Below are 25,734 nucleotides of genomic sequence, written 5' to 3'. Positions count from 1 at the left end.
CGACTGCAGGATCTCTCTTGTGAGTAGTAACAGCTAATTTAGTCCCCACCGTTTTAAATGTAGCGTTTGGATGATGATTTCCCATGGGCATTACTTTGCATTTTACAACATTGAATTTCATCTACCATTTTCTCACCCAGTCATCCAGTTGTGAGATCCCTTTGTAATTCTTCAGTCTGCTTGAGACTTCACTGTCTTGAGTAGTTTAGGGTTGTTTACAAATTTTCCCAACTCACTTCTGAACCTTTTTTGTTGACTAGGACTGGTCCCAGCACAGACCCCGGGGAGACACCACTAGTTACCTCTTCCTATTCCGAGATGTGACCATTTATTCCTACCCTTTGCTTCCAACATTCTAACACGAGGCGACCTTCCCTCTTACCCCATGACATTTCATTTCCCGCAATGACCTTATCATCCTTGGGCGCTCCGTGAGCATCTTGCTCGCCCAGTGGCCTCGGTCATTGTTGAGCCGGGAATGCATGGAGCTGCCTGCAGCTAGTACAGAGTCAGGAGTCTGTTTTCTTCCTCTCTGTTTGTACTCTTGGGAGAGGCGCCTCTGAGCAGCAGCAGGCAGTAAGAACTGGGCCTCGTTCCTATCAGCTCGCTCCACTTCCCTGTTTAAAGCCAAGAGGCTACTGACTTCAGGAGAGCAAAGCTTGCATAATTTGGCCCGCTCCCTCCACTACACTCCTCACCGGAGCAGCAGCTGAAAGGGCCTCCCGCTACTGCCAAAAAGACACAAACTGAGTAGGGCTCCTGGGAACGGCAGTCATGGGTTCATCCCCTCAAGCCATTGCGAAAACAGCTTTTCTAAGAGCATCCTCACCACTATCTACTCCTCACAGACGGCTGGAAGAGCCCCTGGTGCTCCCAGAACACGCCCCGCTGGGGTGTCAGTGCTCTGGTGGGTGCAGGGCAATTCAAAGCCTCACAAAATTCTCCTCAGCCAGCACTGAGACCGGCAGGAACGCGCGCCCGGAGGATTAAAGCGCCAGTCAGCAGAGCGCAGCGCTCGCTCGGTTCCCGTGCTTAGTCTTACAATGGAGCGTTTGCCCTTCAATGCCTCTTGCTTTCTTGCCTTGAGCCGAGCCCTTCGTGCTTTGCACTCTCCTTGTTCCCAGCCCCAGGGGACTCTGCAGCTATAGCAGACAAGGCCCCACCCACCCGTCCTTGGCCAGGGGGTGGGAATTCCATTTTGAACTTCCTTCTACAGAGGCCAGGGAGGGTGGTCACTGGAGCCAGGGGGCGCCTGCCCCAAGAGGGGGCTCTCTCACGGCCTCCAGGTTCCTGCATTCCTGCCAATGCCCGGCAGCTCCTGCTTCAAAAGGGCTAGCTAGCTCCACAAGACTCCCTGCAGGCCCAGCTCTCTCACCTCCACTCAGCCGAGACCCCCCATCACAACCCTCGCTCCACTGGCACATGGCAGCGGTCCAGGTGATTTATCATCTCCCGTTCCGCAGCACCGAGGAGCTGGTCAGAGCCCAGCACCACTGGGCTAGGTTCTGGGCATGCAAAAGCAGACAGGCCCTGCCACAGGGAGCCAGACACACCCAGAGCAGGGAGCGGGCAGCAGAGGATTCAATGCTCTTTCGAGCAGGGAGTCTACAGTTCTGCTTCTCCCATGCTGGCCAGGCCACCAGCAATGGTCAGAACAGCCTGACTAGCACTGCAACCAGAAGGCAACAGCGCACAGAGCTCAACGGGCAAGAGGAGACGCCTGAGGGCAGCCACTTGATTAGGGTTATAACCACGATTGCCTCAGGCCCTGGTTTCCCCATCACATGCCAGGAAACGACCTCCTCACCTCAATGTTAACGTGTCCTTCCTCCGCTTGGGCACTATGGCATGCTGGGCAGCCCGCTTACGGTCCTTGGAAAGCTCTAGCTGGGAAGTCCAAGTAGCCCTGCTCCTCTGCAATCTTCGGTCACCTGTGAACCAAGATGTGGGATTTCCCGCAGGGATGGCCATCGCAGACCGGCCCATAAAACCGGGGGGGATTCCCCTCGCCGAGGGAGACGCCTGACAGTCCCGAGAAGGAAGCGGAGGACGGAGCATTTCAGGACTGGCCCACCGGTGAGCCGTTAACACTCTGCAGTGAAAGTCTCAGAGGGAGAGGCAGGTTAGCCTGCCACTGAAAAAACTTAACAGCCAATGGTCCTCAGTGTGCAGCGGCCGTCAAAAAAGCAAACAGAATGTTAGGTGTCATGAAAAAAGGGAGAGAGAAGAAGGCAGAGAATATCTTATTGCCGCTATATAAAACCATGGCACGCCCGCATCTTGAATACTGCCTACAGATGTGGTCTCCTCATCTCAAAAAAGATCTACTGGCATTGGAAAGGGTTCAGAAAAGGACAAAAAAATGATCAGGAGTTTGGAACAGATCCCATATGAAGAGAGATTAAAAAGACATGGACTTTCCAGCTCAGAAAAGAGGAAACTAAGGGGGGATATGATAGAGGTCTATAAAATCATGACTGATGTGGGAAAAGAGAATAAGGAAAAGTGATTTACTTATTCTCACAATATAAGAACTAGGGATCACAACATTAAATTAATAGGCAGCAGGTTTAAAACAAACAAAAGGAAGTTTTTCTTCACTCAGAGCACAGCCAACCCGTGGAACTCCTTGCCAGAGGATGTGGTGAAGGCTAGGACTTTAACAGGGTTCAGAAAAGAGCTAGACAGATTCATGGAGGTTAAGTCCGTCAATGGCTATTAGCCAGGATGGGTAGGAATGGTGCCGCCAGCGTCTGTTTGTCTGGAGGTGGGTGACAGGGGAGAGATCACCTTCCGGGGGCATGTGGCATTGGCCACTGTGGGCAGACAGGATACTGGGTTAGATGGACCTTTGGTCTGACCCAGCCTGGCCATCCTTATGTCCTACAGCCCCTTAGAGACGAATACCATTGGTAGCTGGTATCATGAGCTTTCGTGGGCAGGGGCAGCCCGTGCATATAGGCGAACGCGGCGGTCGCCTAGGGTGACAAGTTGAAGGAGTGCAATGGGGCACCATATCATTGAGGGATGGGGGGGTGCCGATTGCCTGGGTCGCCCAGGGCTCCAGCTGCTGGCAGCTAGTCTAGGGCCGCTCCTGTCTGTGGGCATGACCCCCTGCTGCAGTGTAAACTCGCCTATCGCGTGCCAAAGCTGCTGGACACTTGCTACATACTGGGGCCGGAAGCCTTTGGGAACCTCTGCAGGAGCTCTCCTCGGCAGCCAGCCGACTGCAAGCACATCACACCTGCCTGCCTCTCGCCGCCTCGGAGGGAAGCCAGAGGAAAGTCACCTCCACGGTCTCAGTGCCCTGGGCCCAGGGCGTTTAGAACCCAGGGTACAGATTGGCCAACAGCTCCACTCCCCGGCCACAACGGCGCTTCTACCATGGGGCAGCAACTCGGCTGTGCAGGAGAGCAGGGCCAGCCCCAGACTTACACTGCAGTGCTCAGCCAGAGCATGGCCCTACCAAAGCAAAACTCGCCAGTGCACCGGTGCCTCCCCCAGGCAGAGGAGTGCGAGCCCGTGTGACCTGGGCACAGCGCGGCTCTGCAGCACTTCCAGACGCCAGGAGGAGGAGGGCGGGACAGGACACGAGTCTTGCAAACAGACACCCGGCTACACTATCCCAGGAGTCAGGAACGCCTGACTGTCCTCCCAGCCTCCTGCCCGAAGGGCTCTCTGCAAGGCACTGGAGCGCCGGGGCTAAGGCTACCGAGCTGGAGCTTTCCCTCTCGGCCACCAGCGTCTCTCCAAGCCAGAGGGAGAGCGACCCGCAGCAGCTCCCACCTAGCAGCAGACAAAGGTCACCTGAGCCGCCACCACACGGACCCTTGCACGGGGCCTCTGGCCTGGAAATTGACCAGCGCTTGCCTCCATCTCTCCAGAATGCGGATGGAGCACAAAGGCGGGGTGTGGGGGAACTGCCCCGGCACTATGGACACAGTGCGCTCACTGTCGAGTCCCCGCACTGCCCAGAAATCAGCTTGCAGCCCCCACCTGGCTCTGCCTGCATGGCCAGGAAGTGACAGGCCATTAACACCTTCTCATCAGCTGACAGCTTGGGTATAACACACTGCGTGTGCTACTAAACGGGCATGGCCTAGTGGCCTAGTGGCTTCACAGCAAGCCCAAAATCCAGTAGCTCTGCTACTGATCCGTAGCGTGTCCTTAGCCAAGCCACGTTTCCCTTCCCCGCGCTGGCAACTCTGTTCAGCCCGTACAGCACCTAGCGCAGCAGGCGGGGCTTTGGGTCCTCCTGTCACACCAGCTGAGGAAGTGGGTGCGTGCGCCCGCCCATCGACTAGGCACTTTCCGAGCGGCGTTACACACAGGGAAGGAGATCTGGGCCAGCCTGCACACGCTGACACGTACCTCACCCTAAGCCCCCAGTCCCGTCTATGGGGCTGCCGCTGCACTTATGTTAAGAACGAACACGGGCCTAGGCCTGGACAGACACAGCCACTGGTAGCGCTCAGAGGCAGATAGAGAAATCCATGAGCTGGGGCTGCAGTTTGATTTGGTGCCTTTAAGCTAGTGCAAGGGCCCATGACACCTGAGCGCCAGCGACCCCCTGTGGTGTGCCGGTGTATTGCAGGCTGTTGCCCTGGGGTGGAACAAGGCCTTCCACATGACACCGCGTTCCCCAGGTGCTGACTGTTAATGCACCCAAATGGGTGCCCAGGGAGTGTCTGCAACGTGACCCCAGCTCTGCAGAGCATCATGCGTCTGCTCATTCCCTCGCTGGGCCCTAGAGCAGCACCCACGGCCGGGAACTTCCTGGACTGGACGGAGTGAACTAGACGCGCGATAGGCCGGCCGTCTCCTTGGCACCAGGCGCGGCTGACCCTGCTTCCCCTCCATCCTCCTCTGGGAGACCTCTGCCAGTCAGGCCGGTGGGCGCAAAGGGGGCTGGGCCAGGTGAGTTGCGGTTCTGCCCCTGGAGTGTGTGAAATGCTGATTCCTTCACCCCCTGCAGCAAGCCCCTGCCTCTCAGACACCCACCGCTCCCTTGGCTGCGCCCAGCCCCCCGAAGGCCAAGAGCCTTGCTGTGGGGGCCCCAAAGGAGGAGCTCAGAGTCTGTAAGAGCAGTGGTGCAAACACTGGCTGGAGCCGGGCACAGCACGGCCAGGCTTCCCTCGGACAGCCCTGCCAGCAGGCCCTTACTGGCCCTGCAGCCCCTTCAGCGACGCCCACGTCCTTCCGCCCTCAGCTGCAGCCTGCCCTGCAGCGCCGCTCCCGCTCACCAGACGGGCACGTGGGTACCGCTGCCGCCTGCCACCCACACTACTCCAGCGAGGCCCACGACTCACCTGCTTGCAGTGAGGACGCTGGCGCTGCTGAGGCTGGGCTCGCTGGAGGTCTCCAGGCAGCCTAGAGGAAGAGCAGAGACACTCGCTAGCCTGAAGGCAGTGGAGCCCTGGAGGGGGCAGGTCGACAGCTGTTCAGACCTTTGGAAGAGCCCAGCCCCGCTCTGCAGCAGGCACGTTACACAGCGAGGGGCCCATGGTAAACGGGGTCTCCCCGTGGCCCCGGTGCCTTCTACTGGAGGAAGGTGGCCATGTCACTTTCACTAGGACAAGCCAAAGCTATACCCCCTAGCATTTCCACGAGTCTCTGCCACCTCAGCCCGCCCTGCATTGGGAGCAGCCATGCTGCTCGCCTTCCTGCTGTGGCTGGTCTGGGAGTGAAGGGCTCTTGATACCACTGGGAACGGACCCGGTTTTTGAACCACGCCGGAATAGGTGGCGAAGGGGGAATATTCCCCTTCCGGAGCAGGTTCCAGGCCCCAGGTGATTTCGCTAGGGTCACTTGGAGCAGCACAGCTGCAGATGTGCTTCCATGGCCCCCAACATGCAGCCAGGCCCAGAGGCTCAGGGACCCTCTGCCAGGCACTGCTAGTTGCATACACTGAAGCTACATCGGCAACTGAACAGAGACATGCTGGGCCGTTGCAGAGCCCAGCGCAAGAGGTTTCCCTTCCGGGCAAGGTGCAAACAAGTGAAAACTCGGCAACATCAGAGCCAGAGTCACTGGAGTGTTACAATTTAACATGAATGCACCTCTCCTCGTGGGGCTAGAAATCCCACCTAATTGTTTAATCAGTCCTCTAGAAACCTGGAAGATTAGCTCAGCACGTGGCAAAAATTGCAATGTAAAAAGTAAGCCTTGCTCTTGCATTGGCCGGGAATCGAACCCGGGCCTCCCGCGTGGCAGGCGAGAATTCTACCACTGAACCACCAATGCTGCAGCTGCAGAGAGCTGCTTCTCCAGCTGCTTGTTCATGCTGCACACATGGCACCAGAGAGAAGGTATCTGGTTACAGCCCTGCTTTGGGAACCGGTCATTCTGGCCTTGCCTTTCTGAACCCTCGCACCAGCCCCTGTGGAAGCAAGAGAACCCCCGGGCTCCTCATTTCACTGTCTCGCCCTTTAATGGAGGAGCCACTTCACTTCCCTGCAGGCCGTTTGCAGAAGTGCTTGCTCAGACCAGGCTGAAGGAACAGTAGGAGTCCCTGCAAGCCAGGATCCCTGCATTCCTCCGGGGAAGCCAGGGACAGTCTAGGAGGTGGCTATCAGGTAACAGCAAGTCTGACTGAGCCACAAGAAACACCTGGGAGCACACAGGAGCCAGGTCACCGTCCTGAGGGGACAAAAGCTGCATGTGCCAACAGCAGAGGTTACTGAGGGGGAGGAGAGCACCCAGTGCATGGAAAAGGGGTCACGCACCTGCTCTGTCAAGAGGTGTTCCTGAGATCTAGTCCAGCCAGGCATGCACAGCTGGCAAAGTGGGGGGCCGTGGAGCCCCCGGTGCAGCGATCTACCTACCACCTGCCAACCCGACTGCCCCTCGGCTCCTTCTTGCCAGCTGCTGCGACAGAGGGGAGCGGAGGGTGGGTATGGAACAGGTATGAGCAACGTGAGCCCCTGCTCTGTTCGCTCCCTCTGGGGCTCCTGGCACTGGCCACTGCAGGCAGACCTTTGGTCTGACCCAGCCTGGCTGCTCTTCTGTGCAGCCCCCCTGCAAAGGCCCAGCCATCTCGCCTACTACCCTGCCCTGCCGCCAACCCTCTAGCAGGTAGTGCCAGGGCCCGCTGTGGCTGGATGGGGACGCAGATGCTTCAGCCCATGACTTGCATGGCCCAGGGGGTGCAGAGACAGAGTGCAGCCGGATGGACTGATCTGCCCGACACACTCACACCTACTAAACGGGCCCCATGCTGCACCTTGCAGGGGCTGGGGCTCCGCCAGGCCTGGCCCAGGTTCCCTCAGGCAGCCATGGGCCGAATAGGCAAGGTGCTAGCGCACCAAAGCCAAGATGGAAAGGGACTCACCCCCGGGTGTCCCCTCCTGCTGGGAGAGGGACTCCTCCTCGGGCTCCGTCTGGAGGCTCGGGGATTGCTTGCCCTCATCTGTTTCGTCGTCTTCCGGGATGACCAGCTTCATCAGGCCCTGGTTACACACGTTGGCCACCTCTTTGATGCCTGGGCAGAGGGTGTAAGGAACACGCCGAGGCAAGATGCGTAGACCCGCGGTGCAGCAGGAACCCAGGAGACATCAGTACCACGCTCTGCCCTGCTGCCCCCGTACGCGACACGGCCGGACGCTGCCCACCCTCCTGGGCAAGGGTGGAGGGAACCAACCCGGGCCACCCCGAACCAAGGAGGTGTCCTCACACGCATATGCAGCCGGGTGCGCAGCAGTGCAATGCACTGTGTCCAGTGACGTGCGCTCACGTGCCCGGGAGGCGGGGCAGCTCATCCCACTTGCAGGCAGTACCTGAAGGGGACACGAGCGTCACTATAGGAAGGGGCTGTTCCGGGGGTCCAGAAAGGGGGATTTTACTGACACCCAGGGCCAGCCACGGGTGCCCAGGGAGAAATAACGAACCTGCTCAGGTTCCCCTCCTTCCCAGACCTGGCTATGTCCCTGAAAGCCCCGTGGAGCGTACGTTTCATCCCACCCCTCCATTGAACCGTCTCTGCCCAGGACAGCTGGGATCAGCTCCCCAAGGAGCGTTGCCTGTGCCCCAGAACACTGGAACTGGAAGGGACCTCGAGAAGTCAAGTCCAGTCCCCTGCCCTCCCAGCAGGACCCAGCACCGTCTAGACCAGCCCTGGCAGATGCTTATCTAAACTGCTCTTAAATATAGTCAGTGACGGAGATTCTGTAACTTCCTTAGACAATCCATTCCAGTGCTTAACCCCCGACAGGAAGGTTTTCCTGTCCAACCTAAACCTCCCTTGCTGCAGTTTAAGCCCATTGCTTCTTGTCCTGTCCTCAGAGGCCAAGGAGAACAATTTTCTCCCTCCTCCTTGTAACACCCTTTTAGATACTTGAAAACCGCTCTCGTGTCCCCTCTCAGTCTACTCCTTTCTAAACTAAACAAGCCCAGTTCCTTCCGTCATCCCTCACAGCTCATGCTCTCTAGACCTTTCATCATTTTTATTGCTCTTCTCTGGACCGTCTCCAATTTCTCTACATCCTTCCTGAAATGGTGCCCAGAACTGGACAATCCTCCAACTGAGGCCTAACCTGCGCAGAGTAGAGCGGAAGAATGACTTCTCGTGTCTTGCTCACGACACTCCTGTTAATACAGCCCAGAATCATGTTTGCTTCTTGTGCAACAGTGTCACACTGCTGACTCATATTCAGCTTGTGGTCCACTATAACCCCTAGATCCCTTTCTGCCATACTCCTTCCTAGACAGTCGCTTCCCATTCTGCGTGTGTGAAACTGACTGTTCCTTCCTAAGGGGAGCACTTTGCATTGGTCCTTATTGAACTTCATCCTGTTTACCTCCGACCATTTCTCCAGTTTGTCCAGATCATTTGGAATTCTGACCCTGTCCTCCAGAGCACTCGCCACCCCTCCCAGCTCGGGATCATGTGCAAACGGGATAAGCGTCCTCTCTAGGCCAAAGCTGCTGATGTGGGTATGGAACAGAAGGAGCCCAACACAGACCCCTGAGGAACCCCCCAAGCTGCGCAGGCTCGGTGGCGGCTGTCTGGCCAGTGACACTGGGCGTGGCAGCAGAGCCTGAGTAAGGAGGATACTCTTCTTTCGGTCATCGTAGGACAGGCATGGCAACACGGCCGTCAGGATCCCTGAGGAGTAGGGCAGCATCACCCGGCCGGCCAGCTGGATGAATTCCCTCATCCAGCACATGGCTGTCAGCTGAATCAGATCATCTGGAAGACAGGCCCAAGGAGAGAGGAGGAAGCAGGTGGCTCCAGAACGGATCAGACTCAACGGAGTAAGCGACATGCACAACGAGACGTGAACGGGCTCCTGGCTTCGGTTTCAGCAGCGTGGCCAGCGCCGGGCGCCCGCCCGAAGCCCCAAATAGCCAGAGGCTGAAAATGCCGAGTGATGCACATGCTCGCTAGGCTGCAGAGCGAGCCCCACGGCCTCTCATGGGAACGGTGCAGGCACCATTTACCCATTCGCAGCACGCTCCACCCACCGGCGTTTGTACACCGAAGTCACCAGCCCACAGCGAGGCCCTCGTGGGCTCCACGTCCCTCCCTCCTCCCGAGGCTGCTCGGGGATTTACGGCTCGGCCCCCCCGCTCGACCGCAGAGTAGCGGCTGCCCAGGCCTGTTTGCAAGCGCAGGCAGACAGCACCGCCTGGCTCCCGCTCAGGGGTCTTGCAGCCACGGGGCCAGGGAGGGCTCTGTAAAGAAAATCCTGAAGAAACGAATGGGGCAGCGGAAAGGTGAGAGCTGGTATGAGGGGCCAGCTGGAGCGCCTCGCCCAGCTGCCCCCTTGCTCCCCGTGGCCTCCACACTGGCGTTTGCCCTGATCCAGCCACCCGCTCGCCAGCACTCGGGTGGGAACAGCCCCTATGTGCACAACCCGCGCCACTCGTGGCTTGTACGTGCACCCTGTCTGCTCCCCTGAAAGCAGGGTCAGCTGCTCAGGCCTGCGCCCGCCAAGCCGCCCCCGTCTTGTCAGTGCCCATTGAGACGGGGGAACTCAACAGGACTCGCGGGCGCAGAAGAATCCAGAGTTTAAAGAGCTACAGTCAGTTCCAATGGCCGCGAGCGGGGCCCCAGTCTGCACCATGCAAAGGGGGGAAGAGATGCCACTTAGGTGCAGACAAGGCCTCTCAGAATGCCAAGGCTGGCTGGCTGCGTCCGTCTGTCTCTACATGGCCCATGGACGTGGGTGGCATGTGGCTGAGACAAGCGTGCAGTAGATTTCAGAGCTGGCAGTAGCTGTTGAGTTCATCCGGGTTTTCAGCAGGCTCCCTGGACTCATTCAAACAGCTCTCCTCAAAGCCCAGCAGGAAACCTTTCAGGTGTGCAGCTCGCCCTCCCTTTGGAAACAGCCGCAGTCCACGGCCTGGCGCTGGCTCAGCCATGAGCAAACAGTGCTCTAAACCGAAAGCCGTGCCGGCGCGGGGACTGTGCCTGTTCGCTCCGGGCTCATGCAGGAAAACTGCCCTCTACCATTAACAGACTTCTGCCCTTGGGTCACAGTCGCAGTGACCCTGGCTGGTCCCCAAGCTCCAGCCAACGCGCTGGGCTTTGCACACTCACCAGAGGCTTGACAGTGAATCACCAGAATATTGGCCATTTCTGCAAATTTGACGCTGGAAGGATTCTTCTTGATCTCTTTAAGGAACTCGCCGAGGGCCACCTCGCACCTGCAGGGCAGGACAGCCAGTGAGAGACCCATTCTCAGCCACCCCCCCGGGCCCTGCCAACCGAGCCCAGGCACCGGGAGCAACACGCGCAGCCTCACTGCAGCTGCCTTGTCCCCAGCTGCGTCCCAGCGGGCTCCAGGGGCTCCGGGCCCAGCAGCCACAGGACCCACCAGCACTGGCGTCAGCTGCACACAGCGGCTGCGGCCCCACCCCATTTCTGAGCTGGAGCATTTCACTCTCGATGCCCGCCCCCAGGGGGCCGGGTCCACAGCACCCCCAGCCCAGGCTCGAGCGGGTCAGGGCTGCCCTAGACCTCGCGCCTACGGCGCTTGCAAGCTGGGGGTGCGGAGGCCACCGCTTTGCTCTTCCAAACCCTGCCCTCCCGGCGGGCCGGAATTCAGCCCTTCAAGTGTGGGAGCTGCTGCTCCGCGGCCAGAGCCGCCTGACAGGGCTAGAGAAGTCCCCCGCTCCCTGAGGCGCCTTGCCGTGCAGAGCCCTTCGTCCTCCTCACGGAGCGGCTTTTGGCCAGCGGAAGAGGCCGTTAGCAAGGGCAGACGGTACCGCTTCACCCAGCCCCAGGAAACGGCGATCTGCGCAGCCCCCACCAGCCCCACTCACATCTTCCGGATCTCTTTGCTGTTGTCTCCCAGGATCTGGAAGAGTCCGTCCAGGATCTCCGGCAGGTAATCCAGGAGATTAATGTCAGGCACCGACTCCAGCACAAGGATCTAGCTCAAGGAAGACAAGAGACCTGCTGAGTTTCAGAGAAGACTAAACTAACCCAACCAACCACCCCACAGAATGGCTGAGTCTTGGGGCATGTAACATTGGGTCTGTAAAGGGCCTGGCTGCCGGAGCGGGGCTGCTGGGCTAGATGGCCCAACGGGCTTCCATCGCAGGGGCAGGTCCAATCCCACTGTCACCACGCCCTGCCCTCGCCCACCAGTCAAGCCACAAGCCTGCCCCACGATGAAAGAGGCGCTGATCCACCCTCCCACACTGGGGGAGTCGTCTGCTCTCGTACTGCGCACGTACAAAGCTCAACACAAGTCAGGGCAGGGTGAGCTCAGCAGCCACCACCTCTGGCCAGGAAATAAGCCAGGGGAGTCAACCTTCTCGGGGCCAGGCGCGCAGGGCCTCGCGGTGGGAGAGCTTCGTGGGGGACAGGAGCTCGACAGCCCCGGGCGAGAGCTGGGACCCTTGCTAGTGCCACAGCCATGGAGCTGACGGCACAGGCACTTACCCAGGAGATGATGAACTGCCGGGCGTACTGGTTGTTGGAATAAATCCGCTCCCGCAGCAGCGGGATGAAACCCACCAGGTCAAACTTGTTACTCTCAGTCACGATGTCCTAGGAGACAAAGAGGTCAGAGCTGTGGCGTGGCCTGGCCCCACAGCGCTCAGACCTACCGCCAGCGCAGGCACCAAGTGGCCACTCTCTGTTTAGCCAGGGGGCTAGACACGTCTTAGAAGGTTCAAAGCACCCACAGAGGATGAGGCTACAACCAGCCTGCTCCCGGCACAGTGATGACTCAGCTCCAGGCCCTCGAGCACAGGACCGCGGCTTTGTCCCGGATGGTCAGCGCCTCAGGCAGCAGCCAGCACGGCGGGTTCAGAAACAGGTGAATTCTTGTTTCCACACTGGCACGGTCCTGAACATGGCCGCGGGGGGAGGCGTTCCTCATTCACACACTGAGCAGCTCAGGCACCGCAGCACGTGACCGGAGAACCAGTGACGTGTCCTAACTCACTGTTACGCTGCCCCACTATGGTCTCCTGCTCCAGACTTATGGGACAGGAGAGCACGGACTCTGCACCACGCCAAGCACTGGGCCGGCCAGGGGCCCGCGGGGCCGACGAGCGTGGAGGACACAGGAGCAGGAAGCATTTGGAGGCTGGTGCAGGCAGGAACCACAGGAACGCAGCCGACAGCTCCTACATGAGACAGCAGCTTTGGCTCTGCTGACAGAGCAGCCCCGCTCACGTGCTGGGACAAGGAGCCCAGGCGAGACACACCGAAGGGAGAGCCCCCCCGCTCGCAGTAGGGGTGTGACCGGGTACGCGGTTACCGATGCGTTTCTCGGGACAGTCCCCTCTTCGGGCGGAGGGCTGCTCCAGCCCGCGGGTCAGGAGCTGGCAGCTCAGCACGGAGCCAGAGGAAGCTGGGCTGGAGCAGCCCTTGCCTGTGGTGGGGGGGCCGCCCACCCCCATTTAATCAGTTAACGTTTCACTAGCGAGGGGATTTTACATCCCAACTCTGCAGGCTGGCGAGGGAGATGCACCGTAGCGATCCCACTGGAGCCTTCCCCTGGGGCAGCAAGGGGGGGCAGTGCACCTACAAGCTTTCCACGAATGCCCACCCACTGCTGGGCCTAAGACAGCCCCTCCTTCCCCCGGCACATGAAGCCTCAGCACGCACGTGGCCGCGAAGCAACAGCTCATCCCCCAGAGCAGCAGCCATTGGGAAAGCCGCAGGTGCAGCTGCGACGTACTGGCTGTACCGCCCCCGGGAAGGTAACGGATGTGTAGCTCCTCTGCCCGCCCGCTCAGGGAAGGGAACTGGGAATTACCTTGAGAAGGCGGTCCAGGAGTTCAGAGCCGCTCTTCACATTTGGGTCCGGATCAGCAGAAAGCTGCAAATTACAAAATCAGACCACCTCAGGTTCCAGGGTCCCCCAGGGGATGTGTACTGGCTTCCCAGCAGTGCCAAGGGGTGAGAAGACACCCCTGCCACTTGCCTGGGTGAAATCAACCGATTGCTGGCCAGCGGTTCCTTCCAGACGAGGAGCGGAGTGAGTCTGCAGGGGAGGGCTGCATGCGAACCAGGCTCTGCCTCCCCGAGCCGAGGCGTGAGCCAAGCAGAAAGTGGATACAGCCTGGCCAGAAGTGCCTGAACTCCACTTCCCTGCTGCTACCTTCAGCCCAGCTCTTCTCCCGGGGAGCGTGGGCAGCAGCCTAAGCCTTCTGCAAAGACTACTACAGCCGCGGGACCAAGGGGCCCATAGCCAGCCCACCCTGCTGGCAGGAGGGAGCTAGTGGGGTGCCACTCTGCCTTCCCGGGGCAGGCGGGTTACCTTACTCAAGCCGTCAAACAGCACATTGAAGTGTGGGAGGACAGAGCCCCTGGCCACCTTGACGATGTTGTACAGGGCCTCGCAGGCATAGTACCGCAGGCGGCTGTCAGCGTCATTGAAGCACGTCAGCACCGGCTCAATCAGCTCCTTCAGGTACAGCCCCGAATCCTGAGGGCAGAGCAAAGCTGGGTCAGGGCCGGAATGGACTGGCCTCTGGGGCGGGCGCCACGCAACGGGGCACCGGGACACGGCCACAGGTGGCATCCAGATCACAACAAAGCCGAACCCTGACTTATGGCAGTGCTAATCACACGGCGGAGCAGACTAGCCACTGCATGCATTACAGGGATGGGATCACGTCTTACACTTCAGTTACAACAGGACAAGCTCTGCAGTGCTCACTAGTATTGCTTATTACAAAGATTTTAACTGAAAAGAAGACAAAGCAAAGAAACAGAATCTTTTCATTTCACCTCACAGGAGCACTGCAGTGTGATCCCTGTTGTGATAATCCACATTTGTGAATCGCACTGTCCCATGCCCACACTCAAAGCCAAACCAACACACAACTTCAGAGCCGACAAGCCCACTCCTAGTCTCACTCGCTAACTGCTAAGAGAACTGCTAACCGCTCAGTTAACGCTGCCTGCTAGTCTAGCTGCTGTTGTTGAAGTTTTGCCTTTTGCAGACTAACTTGGCGACCGCTCTGATGCTTATTTACAATGTCACCTGACGGCAAGACCTGGCATTCGCATGGTACCGCTGGAGCAGGGACCACAAGGTATTCCCATGCCAGAGATGCTACCTACTCGAATGCCTCTTTGTGCTGCAGCCACCACTCCAGGGGACATGCTGATAATGCTCATTAAAATCTATATTAATTACACGTGACTCACTCCCTGCGGGAGCGTACGCCTCCTGCTGCCTTGTACCTGCATCCCACGCTACATCACTCTCGGGCGATGACCCAGCACACCTTGCGTGAAGAACACTGGCACAGCAGATATGACAAAGCGCAAAGGCGGCGCAAACATGAGCCAGAGCACTCGCGCCAAGGTGTTGTTTCTGAATGTGGGGTGTGTGTGTGAACGTACATAACTCTACTTCCATGAATGAAAGGTTGCACTACAGTACTTGGAATGAAAAATTCCAAGTGAGCGCCGGTCACTGTGTATTCTGTGTTATAACTGCAAGATAACTGAAGATATAGAAAACATCAAAAATGTTCTTATTGTTTAAAAGTACAATTAATTGCAGCATTAATTTCAATCACACTATTAATTGCAATTAATTTTTAATTGCTCGACAGCCCTACTCAGAAGTTACTTAACTGCATCCGGCAAAAGATTTCCATAACACTTAAGAGAACGTTCTAATTTGTGTACGTTGGGGTCACTTACCCCAGTAGCGCACAGCAAATGGAAGATTTTAGTTAAATCTGTGTCCTTTCGCAGCTCTGCTGAAAAAAATCAAGATCTCGGGGTTGCAGATGAGCAGTGTTTTTAGAGACAGCAGCGAAAGGGCAGAATTTTAATAAAAGCATTTCGAATGTGGAATATCACCCAGCAGCGTTGCGTATGATTTCAGGGCAATTGACCATTAACTGAGCCTGGACCCTCCATAGCCGGTGCGCGTTTTAGCAGATTAGTGACTTGCTGTCATTGGAGGGGAATTAAAATCGTTCCGCGTGATCTGACCCAGGGCTAGCTCGTCTCCAGAGTGGTGCTCTGCAGCAGGAGGCAGAATGAGGCGCTACACCCAGATCACCTTTCATCAAGACATTTTGGAGAACGAAAGACGCGTCTGCGCCACAGCCCAGTGTGACTGCAGCCTGTGGACGAGGCTGTTCCTGCACAAGCGTCCCAAAAGCTGGACCCTGCACCCTGGGGCAGTGCTCATATGGGAGTAAGGAAAGGGGGACAGGCCTGTCACATCCGTGTGACACTCAGGCGTCAGTGCGGCAACACAGCACCGGGCTGCGCCTGCTTCAGCGACTACCACGTGAAGTCCTACTCTAAAGCACAAAGGGAAGTGCTGCGTGAATCGATGCAACAGTTTAACCTTGTCTGTGCAGCCCAACATGGCTTGGATAGCCCCTGACTAGGGCTGGCCTGTATTTAGCTGTGTGCTGGCCTGGGTATGCCACAATCAGCAGAGCCCTGTGCAGACAAAACTCATATCTGCACCTGTGGACTGCGGATGCCATGGCTATGAAGCAGATATCTGTGGATTTGCAGGGCTCTACCAATGAGCTCCTTGCCGTGGGATGGTGCAGGGCTATGTTCTGCCACACACACAGAACTAGCATTTACTTGATCCACAAAGAGCGTTTCCCTGCCATATCTCCCAAAGCCCAGGCAATGCTCAAATGCCTGCTAAGCTCCCAGACCCGGTCCCACAGCTCCAGCGCCTGGCAGAGTTCGTGGCTTCTGCCTGGATCACCTCTTGAGGAGCAGAGTAACATCTGCTGCCTGTCCAGACATGGCCAGAGCTCAGTCTCCTTAGGCATGGCTTGTGCCATTCCTGCTCACACCCTGGCCCGGCCCAACACCAGCGTTCACGTCCATTCTCTCCGTTACCAGTTCAGCTGAGCGTTTCCACAGCAGCGCCTGCGCCCAACGCAGGGCTAGGGTGCACAGCCCGCCGGGATCCACCACTGGGGCGGACGCTCACAGCTGACAGTGACAGGCGGAGCCCAAGGCTGGGGACCCTACCTTCCCGAGGGCAATGGAGCAGGCTGCCAGGCCGATGAGCCCCCCTTTCCTGCTGTGCGGGTGCTGCGAGAGAGCAAACTCCTGCGACAGGATCTGGATCACATGCTTGATCTGCGCCGCGTTGTTCTGAGCCACGAACTCTCGCACCAACCTAGCGGAGGGCAGAGCAGGAAGCTTTAGCGTCTGTACGAGGCAACATCTTGGTGGGCTCCCACAAGGCACGAGACGCCAGCTCAGTGACAGTAGCCCTGGCCACTGGAGTGGGTTACAGCCAGAGCGCGGGAGTTAGGACACAGAGAGGGAGCAGGAGCAGCATCCCAGTGCGTCTCGCTGTGAGCCTCCTCCTTGCTCCCAACTTGGCATTAAGCTTTTAAGGGGGCTTCCCAACCGGGCCAAGATCCCACATGCGGCCTCCAGGCAGCGGAGTTTTGGCAAAATTGGGGGGAGGTGAACATGGGCTACAGGTGAAGCTTCCCCAGAGGGAAAGCAGCAGCTCTCCAGAGCTTTACTGGCCAGTGCACACAGACCTCTGCAGGAGCTTTGTCCTCGCCGCTCGGCGTAGCGGCCCTGCCTTCGCTGCTCCGATTCAGAGCCGAGCGGGAGGAACTGTTTAGCAGCCCACAGGCCAGCTCCAAAGCAGTTCACCAAAGTCCCAAGTTCAAAGCTTGCCTGAGCCTCCTCAAACAACTTCCAGTTGGCGCAGAGGTTTTTAGAGAAGAACTTGGAAGAGAAGGACCCTTGGCTGTGGGCAGGGGTAAGAGCCGTATTATCAGAGCAGAAGAGGAGGCGCACACAGTGCCTTACAGGAGTGAAATCTGTGCTTTCCAGAAAGGAACAGCATTTTCCTCGCTGGAAACTCCCCCTTGCAGGCCAGGCAGGGCACGTTCCTCCCACAGCCGAGGAACTCCCCAGTCCCCCAGACGGACACTCACCCATGGTCCCCAGCCTGCTTCTACTGCATGAGTACAAAGGCCATTTCTAAGAGACTGGTCAGTTGGCTGGCTGGGGGAAACACCCAGCAAGGGAGTGCTCACCGGGAGGTTCACGTGAAATCCCCTAAGGCTTTCCCTACACTAGCGCTTTAGTTGACCTGGGTGCAAAAAGCACCACTCCCCTAGCCAACAACGGCACCAGCGTGAGCATCTGCGGCGGAAAAACCTGCCCCCGCTTGCGGGACACAGAGTGGCTCCACCGGCGCCTTGCAGCGAGGCACGACGGCAGCCATACAGCTGTGCCATGGTACAGTCTGCAGCGCAGACACCGCCCAGGCTGTGAGTGGAACCCGCAGTAACCGCCCTGTGCTGCCCCTCTCAAGGGAGCTCTCCCGCCTCACTCGCGCTCTATCTGTCTACATTGCGGCAGTGCGCCGCACGGCCTCCTCACCCCCACAAGACACTCTCCTGCCGGCCTCGCTTTGTCCACCCTGGCACTTTTCTCGGTCCGGGGGTGCTCTCATGCAGTGCTTCCCTTTTTTCCTGGTCCCAGAGTTCAAGCAGTTCTTGCTTTGCACTCTCTGCTCTCCATGCTGCATGTGAAAGGAGGATGCTAACAAATTGGAGAAGTTGCAGTGCAGAGCCACAGGAACGATTACAATATTAGAAAACAAACCTTAAAGCGACAGACTCAAGGAGTTCAGTCTTCGTAGCTTAGCAAACAGAAGGTTTATGGCTAACTTGACTACAGCCTAAAAGTACCTAAAAGAAGAAATATTTCCTATACTCTGCAAACTAGCAGGGGAAATGTCTAACACGGTCCAGTGGCTGGGAGTTGAAGCGAGACAAATCTGACCTGGAAATAATGCGCCAATGTTTAACCCTGCGCGCCATTAACCATGGGAACAATGTAACAAGGGTTGCAGTAGATTCTCCTTCACTGACAATCTTTAAACCTCTGACCCGCCCTCAACTGAAGTACTGTGTCCCGTTTCAGGCGCCATGTTTCAGGAAAGATGTGGACAAACTGGAGAAAGTCCAGAGAACAGCAACAAAAATGATTTAAAATCTAGAAAACATGAGCTATGAAGAAAGACTGAAGAACTGGGATTGTTCAGTTTGGAAAGGCGAAGACTGAGAGGGGACATGAGAGCAGCTTTCAAGTACCTAAAAGGGTGTCACAAGGATGAGAGAAAAAAAATATTCTCCTTAACCTCTGAGGACAGGACAAGCAGCAATGGGCTTAAACTGCAGCAGGGGAGGTTTAGGTTGGACATTAGGAAACACTTCCTGTCAGGGTGGTGAAGCACTGCAATAAGTGGCCTGGGGAGGTGGCAGAATCGCTATTACTAGAGATTTTTACGAACAGGTTAGACAAATGACTAACAGACAATGCTCCCCCTTATATTTTCCATTCATGTGCGGAATACATTTTTCTATGTTCACTGAAGCCCGTGTGAATGTGCACCACCTGTACAAACAAAAACCTGGCTGTGCGTGCTCTGTTAATCAGCTGGGCTGCATGTGAATGTCTCCTGAGAAGCCACACAGAGAACCCTGGGCACAGCTCAGCAAGGTGGCACTTGGTCCTGGCATGAGTGGAAGGGAATGCCTAATGCTGATTCCCAGTCTTGCACAATTTCCTGCGCATGAGGCTGCCTTCCTTCAGGACTGCTGGGAACTACAGCTGCTAGGAACCTTCCACCTCCCCAGCCTCGTCTTGTGTGCGCACTCTGGCCTCGCCCTTCTGCTGGGTCCAGTGGCCCTGGGGGTGGCCAACAGCTCTGTGGCCCATTTCCAGGGTAAAAGGGAACTTCTGCATGCACAATATTAAAATCTGCAAAATTCTGCAGTGCACAGAAGCGCAGAATTCTCCCAGGAGTAAGATTTAGCTATGGGGCCCCCTTCTGTCTTTCAAAATGCCAGGTTCTTTCTAGGGACGTTAAGTGACTAGCAATCTAGTCAGCTAGCCGATGAGCAGGTTATTGGATAGTCACCCCCACCCCTGTTGCTGCTTCTCTCAGAGAGAGGCAGCAAGGAGGCAAGAGCTGGTGCTGGGGAAGTAGAGGCACAGCTGGAAACGGCACGAGCAGGGACTGAAGCAGCCTCCGCTTGAGCGGCTTCTGCTGTGATTCTGTTTTGATATGTACAAGAGCCCCAGTGGCTCAGGCGAGGCAGGAAGCTTGGGGCCAGCGCTGGCCCCACACTCCCTGCAGGGCTTCTGCTTTTAAAATGTACAAGAGCCCCACTGCTGCTATAGGTCAAAGGCGGAGGTGTCCTTACAGACTAATCGAATAGTCAGTGGAAATTCCATTGACTAGTTGATTAGTTAATTAATGGAAATTGAACACCCCTAGTTCTTACAACCCAGTGAAAGTTGTTTGAGCTCTTTGCAGTGTTGCTACCTGACACTTGAGACTGCCTGTCAGCACAGGCTGCCTCTGAATTATGCAGGCTTCAGAGAGAGTTCACCACTGACAGAGATTGTGGCAGTTGTGAATTATTAAGTGTGCTGCTGCAAACAAGTCCTTGGAAGATCATTACCTAGGCCTGCGATATCAAATCCCACACACTGCAACAGCTGGAAGGGTTGAGCAAGCGAGCAAAAAGGGCACACGGGGTAGGGAATAAAGCTATGTGTGAGAGCACGAAGAAAGCTTATACTGGAGTAAGTAGAGTGGGCAGCAGAGGAAAGAAGACTGGACAAAATGAGAACCAAAGTCACCATTTGTACATAACATTTTACACTTCTATCAGATCTCAGCCAAAAACCCGTAAGAAATGTTTATGACACCCCTGCAGCCCCCTAACTTTAAAACAGTTTAATTACCAGTCAAACGTGCACCGTGAAAAAGGAAGCTATCAGCTCTGTGTTCTTGGGAAACCAAGGCACAGTCTCCAGCCTGTCTGACTCATGAAGTACTCCCCATTGCTCAGCTGAGCAAGTGGGCTGTGCCCACGAAAGCTCATGATACTGGACGTATTGTTAGCCTCTAAGGTGCTGCAGGCCCACTCGCTGTTTCTACAGCCACAGACTCATATGGCTACGCACACAGACAATCAGAAGACAGACTTACAAGAGGCAATGTGAAGGCAGCGAGAGACTCACCTAAGCCCCTCCCCAACAAAGGTGACAGGATTAAGGCAACTCCCTGTGCCTCATACCAGGGAAGACCAGAAAAGCACTCCCATTAGCATTCAGAACAGAGATTCCAAGGCCAAGAACAGTTCCACGCAGGGAAGCAGGGACCAGGGAAGCAGGGCAGCACTGCACCATGGGGCAACTGCTGCTCCAGATGCTAATGAGCCTACGCCGGCACACACTCAGCTGTGTGGTTATCCAGACCAATTCTAGTAACAAATCCTTTACTGGTGCCCAAAACACAGAAGCCGTGTAGCTGAGCTGGGAACTCCCTTGAAAGACCACCATCCACAGCCAGGAAGGACCAGCTACTATTGTCTAGCCTCAGCAAAACAACTCGGGGTTGCTTCCTTGAGCCTTCAGGAAACAAATCTAGTGTCAATCCCACTGTGCACGCTCAAGGAAGTTTCTTTCCTTCCCATTGCCTGAATCCATCATCTGCACCGATCCCAGTGTAGGGTGCCAGGTGGGAGCTGGTCTGCAAGGGGAGCCAGTTCAAAAACCAGCTCCCTTTGTGGACCAGCTGCCTGTTGCCTACTGCTGCTGCCTCTGATAAAGAGGCAGCAGCCCGTCTAAGGGGGGAGGGGAGGTGGGGTTCTGAGTTCCTGGACCCGATGCAAGCCAGAACTGAGCCAGGCTTGCTAACAAATTCACTGGCAAGAGTGGGAGGAGGGAAATGTGGCATCTATAGCATTAACCTATAAGCTTTTGCTTATCAGTTAATCAACTACACTATTACAACCCTAGTGCACAGATGAGCAATTTGAAGACATGTGAAGCAATAAATTCTGATTGGCCTCACTAGAAGTTTTAGTTTTTAATCTCCAATTATGTAATAATGTAACTGATTTTTCACCACCTATGCTGTGCTTTGTGAACAGTGAGAATTGCATATTGCTATTTGGTCTGTTTCAAGTGGCCACACTGGAATGCTTTTGCATTTCTAGGCACAGAATTGTAGGGGAAAGCTGAGTATACCCTTATGGAAGACAAAGGGTCAAGTTTTCCATGGCTCTGTCCTTTAACTCAGTGGTTCTCAAACCCTGGGTCCTGCCCCCAAAGTGGATCACTCACAGCGCTGCGTGGATGGGTGTCGGGGTGGTGTTAGATTTGTGGGGGCCTCAGGCTTCAGCGTCAGCACCGTCACCTGGGCTCAAATTCTAGTCCCTCTGCCCGGGACTGAAGCGCTCAGAGCTCAGCTCAGCACCTGCCCCCCCGAGAGCAGGGTCCTGCCCCCTCCCCCCCCGCGCTCACGTAGCATCAGCCAGAAGGGGGCCCAGGGGGATTCGTGAACCCTGCTCGGGAAAACCAGGCTCGGGGCGAAACGGCGGGGACACGCCGGTGGGGACACGCTCCCGGGCCCCAGGCAGGCGGGGGAGGGGGCAGGGGTCTGGGCAGGTGGGGGGGAGGGGCCGGGCAGGCGGGGGGGGAGGGGCCGGGGACCGGGCGGGCGGGGGAGGGGCGGGGTCCCGGGGGGGGAGGGGCCGGGCCCCGGGCAGGGGGGGAGGGGGGGGGGCAGGGGGGGGGGGGGGCCGGGGGGGGACGGGGCGGGGGAGGGGGGGACGGGGGGGGGGCCGGGGGGGGCGGGGTCCCGGGCGGGGGGGGGAGGCGGGGGGGGGGGGGGGGGGGGGCGGGGCGGGGGGGGGCCGGGGACCGGGCGGGGAGGGGGGGCCGGGGGGGGGGGGCCCAGCCCCGCTCACTTCTCGATCTCCAGCGCCGCCACTTTGCGCTTCTCGTAGAGTTTGTCGTTCAGCGCGCGCACCACGCTGGGCGCCAGCGGCGCGAGGTCCCGCTCCGGGTTCATGCTGCGGGGGGGGGATCCGGCTCCGGCAGCGCTACCAGGCCGCGGCCATGTTAGCTCGGTCACATGACCCGCGCACTTCCGCTTCCGCCTCGCGCGCCCCCCCCCCCCCGCAGGGACACGCCCCCCCCCGCAGGCTGCTTGGCGGCCACAGCTGGATGGGGGGGGTGCAGGCAGAGCCCGGGGGGGTAATGGGGGGGCGCAGGCAGAGCCCGGGGGGGTAATGGGGGGGGACAGGGAGAGCCCGGGGGGGGTAATGGGGGGGTGACAGGGAGAGCCCGGGGGGGTAATGGGGGGGGACAGGGAGAGCCCGGGGGGGGTAATGGGGGGGCGCAGGCAGAGCCCGGGGGGGTAATGGGGGGGTGACAGGGAGAGCCCGGGGGGGGTAATGGGGGGGGACAGGGAGAGCCCGGGGGGGTAATGGGGGGGCGCAGGCAGAGCCCGGGGGGGTAATGGGGGGGTGACAGGGAGAGCCCGGGGGGGTAATGGGGGGGACAGGGAGAGCCCGGGGGGGTAATGGGGGGGTGACAGGGAGAGCCCGGGGGGGTAATGGGGGGGTGACAGGGAGAGCCCGGGGGGGTAATGGGGGGGTGCAGGGAGAGCCCGGGGGGGTAATGGGGGGGTGACAGGGAGAGCCCGGGGGGGTAATGGGGGGGGACAGGGAGAGCCCGGGGGGGTAATGGGGGGGTGCAGGGAGAGCCCGGGGGGGTAATGGGGGGGTGACAGGGAGAGCCCGGGGGGGTAATGGGGGGGTGACAGGGAGAGCCCGGGGGGGGTAATGGGGGGTGACAGGGAGAGCCCGGGGGGGGTAATGGGGGGGGACAGGGAGAGCCCGGGGGGGTAATGGGGGGGTGACAGGGAGAGCCCGGGGGGGTAATGGGGGGGGACAGGGAGAGCCCGGGGGGGTAATGGGGGGTGACAGGGAGAGCCCGGGGGGGGTAATGGGGGGGTGACAGGGAGAGCCCGGGGGGGTAATGGGGGGGTGACAGGGAGAGCCCGGGGGGGTAATGGGGGGTGACAGGGAGAGCCCGGGGGGGTAATGGGGGGGGCGCAGGCAGAGCCCAGGGGGGTAATGGGGGGGGCGCAGGCAGAGCCCGGGGGGTAATGGGGGGGTGACAGGGAGAGCCCGGGGGGGTAATGGGGGGGGACAGGGAGAGCCCGGGGGGGTAATGGGGGGGGACAGGGAGAGCCCGGGGGGGTAATGGGGGGGGCAGGGAGAGCCCGGGGGGGTAATGGGGGGTGCAGGGAGAGCCCGGGGGGGGTAATGGGGGGGGACAGGGAGAGCCCGGGGGGTAATGGGGGGGGACAGGGAGAGCCCGGGGGGGTAATGGGGGGGTGACAGGGAGATCCCGGGGGGGTAATGGGGGGGTGACAGGGAGAGCCCGGGGGGGTAATGGGGGGGACAGGGAGAGCCCGGGGGGGGTAATGGGGGGGTGACAGGGAGAGCCCGGGGGGGTAATGGGGGGGTGACAGGGAGAGCCCGGGGGGGTAATGGGGGCGGTGCAGGGAGAGCCCGGGGGGGGTAATGGGGGGTGACAGGGAGAGCCCGGGGGGGTAATGGGGGGGTGACAGGGAGAGCCCGGGGGGGGTAATGGGGGGTGCAGGGAGAGCCCGGGGGGGTAATGGGGGGGTGACAGGGAGAGCCCGGGGGGGTAATGGGGGGGGACAGGGAGAGCCCGGGGGGGGTAATGGGGGGGTGACAGGGAGAGCCCGGGGGGGTAATGGGGGGGGTGCAGGCAGAGCCCGGGGGGTAATGGGGGGGGACAGGGAGAGCCCGGGGGGGTAATGGGGGGGTGACAGGGAGAGCCCGGGGGGGGTAATGGGGGGGTGACAGGGAGAGCCCGGGGGGGGTAATGGGGGGGGACAGGGAGAGCCCGGGGGGGTAATGGGGGGGGACAGGGAGAGCCCGGGGGGGGTAATGGGGGGGTGACAGGGAGAGCCCGGGGGGGTAATGGGGGGGGACAGGGAGAGCCCGGGGGGGTAATGGGGGGGTGACAGGGAGAGCCCGGGGGGGTAATGGGGGGTGCAGGGAGAGCCCGGGGGGTAATGGGGGGGTGACAGGGAGAGCCCGGGGGGGTAATGGGGGGGGACAGGGAGAGCCCGGGGGGGTAATGGGGGCGGTGCAGGGAGAGCCCGGGGGGGGGGGGGTAATGGGGGGTGCAGGGAGAGCCCGGGGGGGTAATGGGGGGGTGACAGGGAGAGCCCGGGGGGGGGTAATGGGGGGTGCAGGGAGAGCCCGGGGGGCAATGGGGGGGGCGCAGGCAGAGCCCGGGGGGGTAATGGGGGGGTGACAGGGAGAGCCCGGGGGGTAATGGGGGGGTGACAGGGAGAGCCCGGGGGGGTAATGGGGGGGGACAGGGAGAGCCCGGGGGGTAATGGGGGGTGCAGGGAGAGCCCGGGGGGGTAATGGGGGGGTGACAGGGAGAGCCCAGGGGGGTAATGGGGGGTGCAGGGAGAGCCCGGGGGGGTAATGGGGGGTGACAGGGAGAGCCCGGGGGGGTAATGGGGGGGGCGCAGGCAGAGCCCAGGGGGGTAATGGGGGGGCGCAGGCAGAGCCCGGGGGGTAATGGGGGGGTGACAGGGAGAGCCCGGGGGGGTAATGGGGGGGGACAGGGAGAGCCCGGGGGGGTAATGGGGGGGTGACAGGGAGAGCCCGGGGGGGTAATGGGGGGGTGCAGGGAGAGCCCGGGGGGGTAATGGGGGGTGCAGGGAGAGCCCGGGGGGGTAATGGGGGGGGACAGGGAGAGCCCGGGGGGGTAATGGGGGGGGACAGGGAGAGCCCGGGGGGGGTAATGGGGGGGGTGACAGGGAGAGCCCGGGGGGGTAATGGGGGGGTGACAGGGAGAGCCCGGGGGGGTAATGGGGGGGTGACAGGGAGAGCCCGGGGGGGGTAATGGGGGGGTGACAGGGAGATCCCGGGGGGGTAATGGGGGGGTGACAGGGAGAGCCCGGGGGGGGTAATGGGGGGGTGCAGGGAGAGCCCGGGGGGGTAATGGGGGGTGACAGGGAGAGCCCGGGGGGGTAATGGGGGGGTGACAGGGAGAGCCCGGGGGGGTAATGGGGGGTGCAGGGAGAGCCCGGGGGGTAATGGGGGGGTGACAGGGAGAGCCCGGGGGGGTAATGGGGGGGGACAGGGAGAGCCCGGGGGGGGGTAATGGGGGGGTGACAGGGAGAGCCCGGGGGGGTAATGGGGGGGTGCAGGGAGAGCCCGGGGGGTAATGGGGGGGGACAGGGAGAGCCCGGGGGGGTAATGGGGGGGTGACAGGGAGAGCCCGGGGGGGTAATGGGGGGGTGACAGGGAGAGCCCGGGGGGGTAATGGGGGGGTGACAGGGAGAGCCCGGGGGGGTAATGGGGGGGTGACAGGGAGAGCCCGGGGGGGTAATGGGGGGGGACAGGGAGAGCCCGGGGGGGTAATGGGGGGGT

The 25,734-nt window shown here is 59.5% G+C and overlaps 1 protein-coding gene and 1 non-coding gene across 2 annotated transcripts in view; both read right to left on the bottom strand.

Annotated features, from left to right (window-relative positions):
* Positions 1-22,375, bottom strand: part of VAC14 (VAC14 component of PIKFYVE complex) — a 111,211-nt gene extending 88,836 nt beyond the window's left edge. Inside the window, exons 1-10 of the mRNA XM_075940642.2 lie at positions 22,210-22,375; positions 16,436-16,586; positions 13,722-13,889; positions 13,218-13,280; positions 11,891-11,998; positions 11,266-11,375; positions 10,541-10,647; positions 9,053-9,187; positions 7,331-7,480; positions 5,310-5,370 (exon numbers count right to left, since the gene is read on the bottom strand). Coding sequence (XP_075796757.2) covers positions 5,310-5,370; positions 7,331-7,480; positions 9,053-9,187; positions 10,541-10,647; positions 11,266-11,375; positions 11,891-11,998; positions 13,218-13,280; positions 13,722-13,889; positions 16,436-16,586; positions 22,210-22,313 — 1,157 coding nt within the window. The 5' untranslated portion in view covers positions 22,314-22,375. The remainder of the gene's footprint in view (positions 1-5,309; positions 5,371-7,330; positions 7,481-9,052; positions 9,188-10,540; positions 10,648-11,265; positions 11,376-11,890; positions 11,999-13,217; positions 13,281-13,721; positions 13,890-16,435; positions 16,587-22,209) is intronic.
* On the bottom strand, positions 6,173-6,243 carry TRNAG-GCC (transfer RNA glycine (anticodon GCC)). The gene has a single exon. It is a non-coding gene; the product is annotated as a tRNA-Gly (tRNA).
* Positions 22,376-25,734: the final 3,359 nt, after the last annotated feature.

The sequence above is a fragment of the Pelodiscus sinensis genome, chromosome 12 (assembly GCF_052426305.1).
Source record: "Pelodiscus sinensis isolate ZL-2025 chromosome 12, ASM5242630v1, whole genome shotgun sequence".
Taxonomy (NCBI): Eukaryota; Metazoa; Chordata; order Testudines; family Trionychidae; genus Pelodiscus; species Pelodiscus sinensis.
Note: the sequence above shows the minus strand (reverse complement) of the source record. Positions and strands in the feature narration are given on the sequence as shown.